Source organism: Rhinatrema bivittatum, chromosome 8, assembly GCF_901001135.1.
Source record: "Rhinatrema bivittatum chromosome 8, aRhiBiv1.1, whole genome shotgun sequence".
NCBI classification, from domain to species: Eukaryota; Metazoa; Chordata; class Amphibia; order Gymnophiona; family Rhinatrematidae; genus Rhinatrema; species Rhinatrema bivittatum.
In genome coordinates, this window is record NC_042622.1 from 161,972,110 (window position 1) to 161,984,515 (window position 12,406).

Below are 12,406 nucleotides of genomic sequence, written 5' to 3' on the forward strand. Positions count from 1 at the left end.
ATCTATGAATAAACCTATAACTGGGCTTGGACAGTACTTGCTTTTTGGGCACAGTAATGAATGGCAAAGCCATGGACAAAACTAAGGCAGCCTTCAGTAGCAAATTTTCAAGGTTAAGTGAAGCTAAGATAACTGGCTTTATCTTTGTTGGCCCTCAGATTTGTGAACTTTTTCGAGATGATGCATTTAACCGTGCATTGTGTGGCAAGGAAAAGACAACATAGAAATCCTTCTAGTTAGTGGTGGTAAATTTTCTCTGCGACAAGGCAGATAACTACAAGGAGTTGGTGGGGAAAACCTCCTTAGGACACTTGTGTGGCTGTGGGGTTGGTCTATGGATTCAACTTGGTCAGCCAACCAAGCTTCCGGTCAAGGGCAGGATTCTGTTTGAGGACCTTAAGGTCACAAACTGTGGGGAGTCTAAAGCTCCCAGGTGCTCAGAGGATGAACAGCAAGGATCATCTAGTCACTTCTCTTCTAGAAGTCTTCAGCTTGTCAAAGGTCTGAGTCGTCATGTAGATTTCAGACCTTTCAAAGCTTCAAGTGAGGGAAATAGGAGAGTTTGGGATCTAGAGGACTTCCCAAAGCTCCCAATGAAGGTATAGTGGTCCAATCTCTCGAGCAAAGGATAAGTGGCCAGTTATTGGAATTTCTCCAGATATGGGTCCAGATTACAACAGATCAGTGGACCGCAGCTGCGCTTTAGTTTGCCTGTCTGAACTGGTGCTTTTGATTTCTCCTCTGATGCAAGAAACTATGCCACAAAATACAGAAGGGGAAAAAAAAAAGGCATAGAGCAGAATCAGGGTTTTAATAGTAGCCGATTTTCTTCTGGGGAGAATTTCAGAAGTTTGATTGGGAGGCGTGAGCTAGGGCTGGCTCTATTTGTTTGGAAAAGGTGAGAAGAAGCCTCCTAAAAGGAGATAATTTGAGTTGTGCCTGGTGGAGGACAGTGTTGGAACATGGTTAGGAAATTAGTATTGTAAACAACCCACCCTTTATTTCATCAGGCAGAGGCATAGGGGAAAAGTGATGGGTAAAAAGGGCCAGATAAAGGAAATGCAACTCAGCAACAATGCAGGCCAAGAGAGAGCCAGGTTGGAACTGCAGGCTGCAACTCCTGAGAAACCATGCAGGTCAATACTGGCAGGTTGGTGGCCAGGAAGACACAAGGAACAGATAAAGGAAGCAAAACCTAATGACACCACATTCAGATACAAAAATGGCAATTCCTAAACTGATGATAGCCTTAAAACAGAGATTTTTCTAACTAACATTTGACTCAACCTGCTGTTCAAAAAGCTGAATGATTAAGGTGACATACAATAAAACAGATTAAGTAGACCAGCCTTTTACTTATGCAAGATAATTTCAGTATTTTAGAGCACGCTATCTAGCAAAAATGGAATGCGTCCCTCATTTACTTGATTTTTTTTATGGTGGCAGGTTAGTAAATTGATTAATTGTTAACTTGGTCTTATACTAGAAATGTTTTGTGATTATTAAGGATTGAATGATAGTTCTATGATTTGATAGATTTTGAAAGTAGTGTTTGGTTTATATTGTCATCCTCTAATATATTCTGAGAAGCACCAGTATATTTGATAAACCTTAACAGTAACTTTTCTTTTTCCTAGAATATCCGTGCCATTTCTACAGCTAGTGGCCCCCCACGTTACCGCCTGTTGATGAGTGATGGAGTGAACACGCTGTCCTGTAAGTACAGAGGGGGAAGGCTTTACATGTGTATATTACTGTGGAGTATGATTATCGATTTTTTGGAAGATAGATTAGATTGTCTGGTATGGTTTTTGGTTTTTGTGGTTTGTTTTTTTTTAGCATTTTCTGCTTTTGTGAAATTATCAAGTCAGTTCTTCCTCATTTAGCTTCTCGTTCACTCACCATCACATTGGACCTGGACTCCAGCCCAGTGTTCCCTCTAATGCATTTCTGGGATGGAGGTATGGCTGTGCACATACGTGTTCCCCACATTTGCAAAGTTGTTATCCTCATGTGCTATTTCTACCATAGCACTGCCACCTATAGCTGTCTCCTGGGTCCCAAGCCATATCTTTCTCCTTTCTCCTTTCCCTCTCTTCTCTTATTACTCCGCTGTGGCTTTTCTTACATCTTTCAGTTCTCACCTACCCCCTCCACTCCATTTCATTTTTTTTCTCGCATCCCTTCCTATTCCATCTCCATATCATCTTTGCAATGCTGCCATTCTCACTTCTTACCTCCTTGCCTCTACCTATGCTCTATTTCTCTCTCCCTGTTTCCCATTTACCCACTACTTTTTTTTCTCTACCTTCTCCACACAAGAACATAAATGCCATGCTGGGTTTGAATGGTCCACCATCCTGTCTCAGCCAGTGGCCAGCCCAGATTACTTGCAAGTACCCAGCAGATCCTAATGGGGAGATCCTTTCCCTGTTGCTCACTCCTAGAAGTAAAAGTAGATATCTAAATCTACTTGGCTAGTAGCTGTTAAACAAGTTCCTGGAAGCCAGTTCCATTAACACTTGTCAAACCTAACTATTCTGTTACTTTTACCACATCCTCTGATTACAAATTCCACAGCTTATATGTTGACTAAAAACATACTTTAAAAGTTTTCTCTCTGGTACTGGTTAGTTTCATTAAGTATCCCTAGCTCTAGTAGTATTTGAAAAGGTAAATAACTGTTGCCTTATTACCTCACAGCACTCATAAACCTCTATTATACCCTCTGTCATCTGTTCTTTCTTACCTCCCCTTTCCCTAGCTTCATCTTCTCTTCCTCTCCCCATCTCAGTCAACTTAACTTGTGGATCGGCAGTCAGGAAGTATCAGCCTATAAGTTTTGAGCATGATCTTTAGCAGTGCTGGCACAGACACAGCAGTGGGATGTGTTCTTGCAGTTGCTCCTATTGGTGCAACAGTCTGTGTTGGGCACCCAAGTTTGCAGCAAGGATAGTCACTGGAGGAATGCTGTATGGCCGTGCATTTGTGCATCTTAGAGAGGATGTTACTACAACCCATCCTTTCCTTATCCATGCCAGACCAGTCTAGACAAGTGGGTTATGTTCCCCTTGCCAGCAGATGGAGACTGAACAAAACAGCTCAAAGCTGACTTCACTCCGCCTATAGGAGTCTGGTGCTACTTTTAGCTCTTCAGTATTTTTCTGTCTCTAGCATATGTTGCAGCTACGTGTAGGCTGCTGCCAATAAGGCTTTAGGCACAGGTTCCCAGCAAACCATAGTCCAAGTCTTTTGGGTGATAGTCCTGGTGGCACGGAGTCTCCCTTCCCACTTGGGTACAGACTCATTTGGTCTGAGTTCATACACTGATGGGTCAAGCATTGAGTGGTCCCGGATGACTTTGTTCCCTTGGTGGGTCTGGCAGCAGGAGTTACTGAAGGCACACTCTTCTTCCATTCTGGGAGAACAGGAAGGCAATAAAAAGTGAGGCACAGCTGTTTTTCCTAGACTGCCTCCCAATCTCCTAAGGCACTGTACAGGATTTGGACTCCCCTCTCCCTCCTGTTAAGGCTGTAAAGAGGGAGGCACAGCATCACAGATAAGTCACGGTGGCTTAGCATGTTAGCCAGCGAATTTTGCCTGGTTTGTGAGTAGGCAGGTACCAGGCAGGTGGGTGCAATCCAGGGAGTGTCAGCACATTGCCAAGAGAGAAACTGGCTGGGTTCCCCAGATTGAGGCATGGGCCCCTATGGTGGAAGCACTGTAATGCACATGGAACTGTATTGGTGAGATTAGCAAACATTTTATTGTTGCTTCATGCCAAATATAAATTAAACATGCCAGGCTCTTTACATCCCCATTTCCTTCGATAGGTGATATGTAGCTCCAATAGGGAAGTTCTATTTTCTCTCGGGCACAGCAGAGCATGCAGAGCTTCAGTTTGCCATGTTATTTCAGCAGGTGACCTCGGACATGCTGGAGCTCCTCTCTCTGATAGCTGAGCAATGGAGGAGTCAGCCTGTAGAAATGGATCTCTTCCCTTCTACAAAAATGAAGCTTCCCAGAGGCATTAATTTTCAGGAGGAATCAGATGAGCACCTTGGCCTGCTCTAGCAAGAGTTTACAGGTCCCAGAGGGCGGTCAAGCCCACTCAGTAAGGGTGCAGGACTCCTCAAAGGCAGAATCCATAACCTGTCCTTCCAGAAGATAATGGCAGGGCAGTGCCCTTATCGCCATTATCCCTGCTGCGCTTTGGAAGTAGGCGTTCTGAGAACTATTGGGGCTTCTTCCCACCCGGACTAGGTGGGACTTGGCTATGTCCCACTTGTCTGGATTGGTTTGGTATGAATAAGGACTGTGAATTTTAAAATTCCTTTTCATCCAGTCAGACCAGTTTAGATCAATGGGGTTTTGTATGCTAACCAGCAGATGGAGACAAGAGATCAATAGACTTGCTGATATCACTCCTTATATGCATCCATGCTGACACCAGCCTGCCAATATTCTGTCTCCAGCAGATGGTAGGCATTTTTCCTGTCCTGTGGCGTGCGGCCTGGTAGGCAGAAAAGGAATACTAGAGGAAGCTCCTGAGGTGAAAGATTTGAAATCAGTACCTCAGATGAGCAGGGTTCTGAGTTATTACATTTGGGCAGTAGCCTTGAGTTCTCTCCCCTCAGGGACTTCCAGGGGGACTGTTTTTAGTTTACTCTTCCCTCCCCTCCTTGTTTTCTTCTCCTTTTTTACCCAATTACCTCCTTTCCCCTACCATTGCTGACTTTGGGGCTTTGCTCTGTATTTTCCTTGGAGATACTTCGCCTTTAATTTGGGCTATTTGTTTCAAGGCAGTAAAATAATAATTAAAAAAAAGTCCGATAGAGATCTGCTGTAGGAAAGTGCATGCACATGGCAGTAGACCGGGGTAGGGAGAGCTGGCCAATTCAGGGAAGAGGCCGGGGGATCGGTTAGCTGTGCCATGCGGCACACATGCTATGGTGGGAAGGGGAAGGTGCCATGCACAGCCTGATCCCTATGAAAGGTTCAGGCAAGGGAAGGCTGTATATATTTTTCCTGAGTGTACTAAGGCTCACGGTGAGCACCATGGGGGAAGGGGAAGTGCCTGGGCTGAGGAGCGCAGGTTCCAGAGGATACTCCAGCAGCTATTTTCTTGCTGTTGAACAGTGAAGGAGATGGTCCCCTGCCTCTTGGTGCTAAAGACATTAGTTTGGCTACTGCTGGGGCTGGGGGCTCTAATGGACAAACTGCAGTGGCAGAGCAGGCCCCTCAGCGACGGCCGTCTTTTTCAAACCCTGGGCTATTTCTAAAGAAATTGCCACAGGGCTGCAAGCCTTTTATGAGGAGTAGGGAAAAAATTCTGCTGCTCCCGATTTCACTTTTACCTTAGGGTCCTGGGGAGGGTTTGCCCAAAGGTAAAAGGAGGTCCAGGACAGCAGAGGAGTGGAGGTCAGATGACATTTTGTTGGCTTCTGTTAATTCCCTTGAGAGTTTTGAGATTGCCCCAGGGAAGCAGTGAAGAGAAGTTGGAAGAGAGATGTCCTCCTGAACCTGAGGATGCAGCCTCTGTTAGCCTTCCTATAAGGAGGAATTGGCATCTAGGTTCTCAGTTCTTGGGTACATTGGAAACTGGGGAGGACAAGGACGAGCCATCTAGCTCTTTGGAGGACCAACTTCTTGTCCGTGTTGAAAAACCTAGGTTTGTATCCTTTCCACAAGGTGATACTGGATGTGTTAGAACTCTTTGAAGCTAATTTTAAGGGAGGTCTATCTCCAACCAGTTGGTATACATTGGACCCTCAGCACAGGAGGAGGTTCTGCTTCCCCAGTGTGAATCCTTGGTCTGATCAGTGATCAAGAGGGCCATGTTTCTAGTAGAAGGTGATGCTGCCCTACAGGATTCTCAGGACAGGAACACCTCTCCTTAAGCTGGCCTTTTATCGGCCAATATGGTGTTTCAGACTTTAACTTGCAGTTGTATTGTTGCAAGGTCTGGCTTGTGCTTGGCATAGTGGGCACAGGAGGATTCCTTGGAAGATTCTTCTACTTCTGGAGTCCAGTGCAATTTTTTCTTTGGCAGACATTGAAAAATAAACATGTCAGCAGAAAAAGACCATATTGCCCATGTAGTATGCCTATCAGTCCATGTACCCTTCACAATTCCCATCACTCCCTCAGAGATCCCCTGTATTTATACCATACATTCTTGAATTTAGATACCATTTTTGGCCACCACTTCCACTAGGAGACCGTTCCATGCATCCACTCTGTTTAAAAATCTTAAGATTACTCTGAGTCTACTCCCTTTCACCTTCATCCCATGACCCCCTTGTTTTACAGCCCCCTTTCTATTGAGAGGCTCACCTTCTGTGCATGGAAAACTTAGGGGAGATTGAGAGAGTTAAATATCTGTCTTGCCTTTCCTCTAGGGTATACGTTTTAGATCTTTGTCTGTCCCCGTATGCTTTAGGAAAAAAGTCCACTGATCATTTTAATAGCCACCCTCTGGACAGACTCCTTTTGAAGGTGCGGTCTCCAGAATTGTACACAGTATTCCAAGTGAGGTCTCACCAGGGGGACCTATACAGGGGCAATATCACCTCCCTTTTTCTGCTGACCATTCCTCTCCCTATGCAGCCAAGCATCTTTCTGACTTTTGCTGTTGCTTTAGCCATCTGTATGGCTACCTTTAAATCACATATAATCGCCCCCAGATCCTGCTGTTTTGTGCTTAAAAGAATTTCACTTCCAATACTATACCTCTCCCTGGGTTTTTGCACCCTAAATGTATTACTCTACATTTTTTTAGCATTAAGTCTTAGCTATCAGTCTCTAGACCATTCCTCGAGCTTCCCTAGCTCCTTCATGGTTTTCCTGGCTGTCTACCCGGTTTCAGATTTTGATATCAGCAAAAAGATAAACTTTTCCAGACAATCCTTCTGCTATATTGCTCACGAAAATATTGAAAAGAACTGGTCCCAGCACGGATTCCTGAGGCAGACCACTAGTAATGCCCCCTTCCTCAGCGTAAACTCCATTTACCACTACCCTTTGTCGCATCCCACTCATCCCAGTCAGTCATTCTAGGTTCCATGCTTTGATTTGGTACCTTTTAACTACTCAGGGAGTGGCTTCTAGGGCTAAGAATAACTTGGCAAAGTTTCCTTTAAAGGAGAAGATCTGGAAAAGATGGTGATGGCTTGAGGGGACCCTAAAGTACTGAGGCTTCCAGAGGATACTGCAATAGCTTTTTCCTGTAGTTTCCTCTCCTGAGGTAGATTTTGGGATTCAAGGCAGTATATGGGAAGGCCCTTGAATGCTCAGAGGTCAAGGGCCTGCTAAGAGGTGGTAAGGAGTCATCCTTTGGGTCAGGATCCGCTTGTGGGGCTTTATCTCCAGTGCCAGGGATAGGCAGCCATCTGTCTGGTTTTACTGGAGATGGAGATGGGCTTAAAATATATCGGACTACTGGGTCCTAGAAACTGAGTTAAAAAAAAAAAATGGTTGCGCTGTGGAATTCACCTGTTCCGTTTCCGCTATTTCTTTGGTTTCCCCTTGTTGCTTGGTCTGGAAGAGAGTGACTATGAAGTCTACTCTACTGGACTTGAAAGCAGTAGTCTCAGTAAAAAGGACCAGAAAGGATTAGGCCACTTCATTTGCCTTGTGGTTCCTCCCCCCCCCCCCCCCCCCCCCCCCCAAAAAAAAAAAAAAAGAAAAGGGGGGTCCTTTTGTCCTATTCTAGATCCTGAAGGTGGACGGAAGCTTTATGATCAGTGATCTATGGTGGTGCGGAAAGGAGAATTTCTGCCCTGTTTGGACTTGATGAAGGCTTCACATTCCAATCTGAAGGCTCAGCACTTCCTTAGCTTTGCAGTGCTGAGTCAGTTTCAGGTGCTGCTTTTCAGGTTAGCAACTGCCCTAAAACTTTTTGAATGTGATGGTGGTCATAGCGGCAGCTGTGAGCAAGGAGATTATTTTGGTTCACTCTTATCTGGACAACAGGTTTATTAAGAATATAGTCGTGTTGAGAAACTATATCAGCCATACAGGTGATGCTATTGTTTCAAGAGTTTGGATGGATTGCCAATTTCCCCAAGAGTCATCTGCAGCTGTTTCAGATCAAAGACCAAACAAATCAGAAATTGTCTAGTCAGATCTAGGCATATGCGGTTCCGCTAGAAATCTAGTGTGGTCCTACATGCAAATGCTTTAATCTGTGGCGGCAGCATTGGACCTAGTGCTGTGGGCAAGGGCACACATATATCTTTTTTAAAGGGCCGCGCTGTCCAGATGGAATCTCCAGTCTCAAGACTATTCCAGAAGTTGAACCTACCAGAGTCGGTGAGATTAGGCTTGCAGACTTGGTGTCCCCAGGCTGGGGAGTGCATTGTCAACTGTTTGGTCAGGGACAGTGGAAGTGAGCTGGTCCATCAGCCAGTTAGAGACCAGGGCAATTTGGTTGATTATCCTGGAATTTATGGCTCAGATAGTAGGGCAGGTGGTTAAGCTAATTGCCAATGCCACAACAGTGGCATACATAAATTGTCAAGGAGGACAGAAATGAATTTGGAGGCCTCGTATAGCAGATGTCTACAATGTGCAGGCAGACTTCCTCAGTTGCCATGTGGTGCATCTGGGGGAATGGATCTCATTGAGGCTAGATGGGGGTCTTTTGCAGCTGGATCTGATGGTAACCAGCAAGAATGCAAATGCATGCACATTTTTCCATCAAGAGGGACTCTTTCATCTGGCCTTGATGCTTTGCTGCAGGTCTGGTCCATGGAGACTCTTCTGTATGTGTTGGCCCATGATAGGCAGGTTACTTCAGAGGGTCGCTTGTCATCAGGGACTAGTGGTGCTGGTTGCTCTAGATTGGCCACATCGACTGTGACATGCAAACCTTAAGCATCTGCTTTGCAGCAACCCTCTAAAGCTTCTATCCCACGAGGAACTACTGTCCAAGGGTCCAATGTTTCACGAAGATCGATCGTGTCTTGCAGTTTGGCTCTTGAGAGGGTCTGATTAGTGGTGAAAGGTTATTCTCAGGCTGTGCGGTCCTGCTCTTGAAAGCTAGGAAACTTTTTTAGTTTCCCTATATGTACCCAGATCAGTCCAGACTCCTGGGTTTTTCCTCCCCTTCAGTAGATGGAGACAGTTTTACTTCCACCTGCAGTCCCTCAGTATTTCTGTCTCCAGCAGATGGTGGAGGTGCAAAACCTGCGGTCTGCAGTTTGATGACTTAAAAAAAGAAGAAAGTGGTCAAGGGTGTCTCCCAGGGGGTTGTTAGGTCCTGCTGGGGCTACCCCACCCCCTCCCCCTGTTTGTAAGGTGGGTGAGCAGGGGGTTGGTATTGCTCGGTACCTTGGCACCGGTCAGGGTAGATGGCTGGAGGTTCCAGGCTCCACACCCTGAAGGAGGATCAGAGCCTGCTGCCAGTCTTTTGAGGGAAGTGCCCTTTTTTTTTCTCATAGATTTCCTTTTTATGTTAAAAAAAAAAAAAAAAAAAAAAAGAGGAGAATTTTAAATAAGGCAGTCTGAGGGTGGCCTCCTTTGCCACAGCTGTTTTGCAAGGGGCCTGGGCAGCATCCTGCCCTAACAGAGTAGCTCGGGTACATTCCATTGGTCTGAAGAGGAAGATGAAATTTGTTTCTTACCTGATCATTTCCTTTCCTCAGATACAGTCAGACTAATCCAGGACCCTCCCTAGGCTGCTGGATCTTTAGTGTAATTATTTGTTCTTTGCAAAACCCAAGGATGTGTGTGTGGCGTCTTTCGTTTTTTTTTTTTTTTTTTTTAACAGGCAAGTGAGCAGAGTTAAGCATAGTAAATCTATGTAGCTGAGTAGATAGATATTCTACTGTTCAGAAACCTTTTTTTTGCTTCCTATTCCTTCTGGAAGTTCACTGATTAAAAAAAAAAAAAAAAAAAAAAAAACAACCATATTGCAAGATTTTATTTGTAAGTTGTTGATTGTGTTTAACCCATTGTATCCTAGTGTCATATTTAGAGGAAAGTTGTTTAAATAATTTGGGACATGATGGGTTAAAGTTGTCCACAGTTGCTTGCTACAGAAATACTGCCAGGCTGGTGTCAGTATAGATGCATTTAAGAGTGACATCAGCAAGTTTATTAATCTGTCTCCATCTGTCTGCATAACCCATTGATCTGACTGTGTTCAAGGAAAGGAAATTATCAGGTGAGAAGTAATTTCACCTTACCTGTTAATTTCCTTTCCTTTAGTCCCCCCCCCCCCCCCCCCCAGACCAGTCCAGAACCCACCCGGGGAATCTAAAGCGATTAAATTATTTTAAAGAATAAAATCACAGAACATAGGTATGCTTTAATGGGACTCAACAAGCATAGAATTACATGAGGGAAGTCTTGCCTCACTAATCTGCTACTTGCTTTTGAAGGGGATAATAACTATGTGGATAATGGTGATCCAGTAGATATTGTGCATTTGGATTTTCGGGAGGCGTTTTAACAAAGTTCTCCATGAGATGCTCCTGAGAAAAATAAACAAGTTATGAGATAGGCAATGTCCTATTGTAGATTACAAACTGGTTAAAAGATAAGGAAACAGACTAGGAATAAAAGGTCAATTTTCTCAGTGGAGAAAGGTAAACTAGAGTGTCAGATCTTTTACTAGCACTGGGAGTGAGATGATCAAATTTGCAGACAACACAAATTATTCAGTTATTAAATTACAAGCTGATTGTGAAAAAATGCAGGAAACCCTTGAGAGACTGGGTATCCAAATAGCAGATGAATTTAATGTGGACAAGTGCATAGTGATGCACAAAGGGGAAACTAACCCACTCTAGTTACACAATAGATCTGGGCTTTATCATGGACAATACTTTGAAATCTTCTGCTCAGTGTGCAGTGGTGGTCAAAAAGCAGACAGTGTTAGGAATTATTAGGAAAGGAATGGAAAATGTCATAATGCCTCTGAATTACTCCATGGTGAGGCTTGCAACTGGCATAGTGTGTGCAATTCTGGTTGCTGCATCTCAAAAAAGATATTGTTGAACTGAGGAAGTACATATTAATCTATGAAATCATGAGTGGAATAGAACTGGTAAATGTGAATCCAGTTATTGACTCTTTCAAAGAATATAAAGACTAAGGGACACTTGTTGAAGTTAGAAAATGGCATATGTAAAACAGAGAAATTTCTTTTTCATATAATGCACAATTAAGCTCTGGAATTTATTACTGGAGGATGTGGTTAAGGTAATCAGTGTAGCTGTGTTTAAAAAAAAAAAAAAAAAAAAAGTTTTTGACAGGTTTATTTATTTATTATTTTATTTAAGGCTTTTCTATACCGGCATTCATGATACAATCATATCATGCCGGTTTACAAATAACAGGGGTGTGTAATAACTTTGTTCTTTTAACCAGTGCAGAAGAGGCAAAAAGTTACAATATAACAAGGTCATTGAAACTGGGAGATGAAGGAGACAAGAATAGAAAGGAATAAATATAAACTTTACAGAGGCAGATTATTTACATTTTGCAGGTTCTTGGAGAAGTCCATAAACTAGGTATACTTGGGGGACAACCACTACTTATCTCTGGGAGTTTGTAGGAGTGGATTGGCTGCTGTTGGAATTAGAATACTGGGCTTGATGGACCCTTGGTCTGACCCACTATGACAAGTTCTTAGATTTTGTAGAACTGAAAGTTGGGAAAAGGATATAGTCCTCCCTCCCAGCTTACCCCCCACTTGGTGACAAAAGAACACACAACTTTCAGCAAGGGTGAGCATGCAAAAGGAGACAGGCAAATACCAGCTGAGAATAGAGGAAAAAAACAAGATAGTAAAAATGCCACCTGAATCGCCTGCCTCCTATACCCAATCTCTTTAAATCAATAAAAAGAAGTACAGACTACAAATAAAAGAAAACCCTTAAATTAGAAATTCAGCCCATCTAGTCCTAAAGATTCATAGAAAAAATAAACTGTCTATACACTATATATCCACCTGTATATCTTTAATAATTACCCTATATGTGTATAAGAATATCTAAGCTCACCCAACAATCTCCAGATTTACCCAAGCATCATGCAGAAATTACAGCCTCCCTCCTCCTCCAGATGAGTAGGTATAAACAAATTAAGACAGGCCAAACCCCAGAATAAGACTATACTGCGATAGGTTCTTGGAGAAGAAGTCCATAAACTATTAACCAGGGAGATCAAAAGGTGTGACCTGCTAAAGGGAAACAGACATAAAACAAACCCCAGAGGCCGAGTCAGTCAGGCGCAGACTGCTCCATTGCTCCATCTGATTGGTTAGAGAAGATAATTATAGAAAAACTGAAACTGTCGACACCATGTTCTAGGAGAAGCAGTCAACCACTCTGTTATTGGCAATGAAGGATATCTAGTGATTTTTTTTTTTTTTGTAATTTAAAGATTTATTAACAGT

The 12,406-nt window shown here is 43.5% G+C and overlaps 1 protein-coding gene across 2 annotated transcripts in view; it reads left to right on the forward strand.

Moving 5' to 3' along the window:
• Positions 1 to 12,406, forward strand: part of RPA1 (replication protein A1) — a 224,725-nt gene that overhangs the window by 10,781 nt on the left and 201,538 nt on the right. For both annotated transcript variants that reach the window (XM_029611180.1, XM_029611179.1), the window contains exon 3: positions 1,638 to 1,716. In XM_029611180.1, coding sequence (XP_029467040.1) covers positions 1,638 to 1,716 — 79 coding nt within the window. The remainder of the gene's footprint in view (positions 1 to 1,637; positions 1,717 to 12,406) is intronic.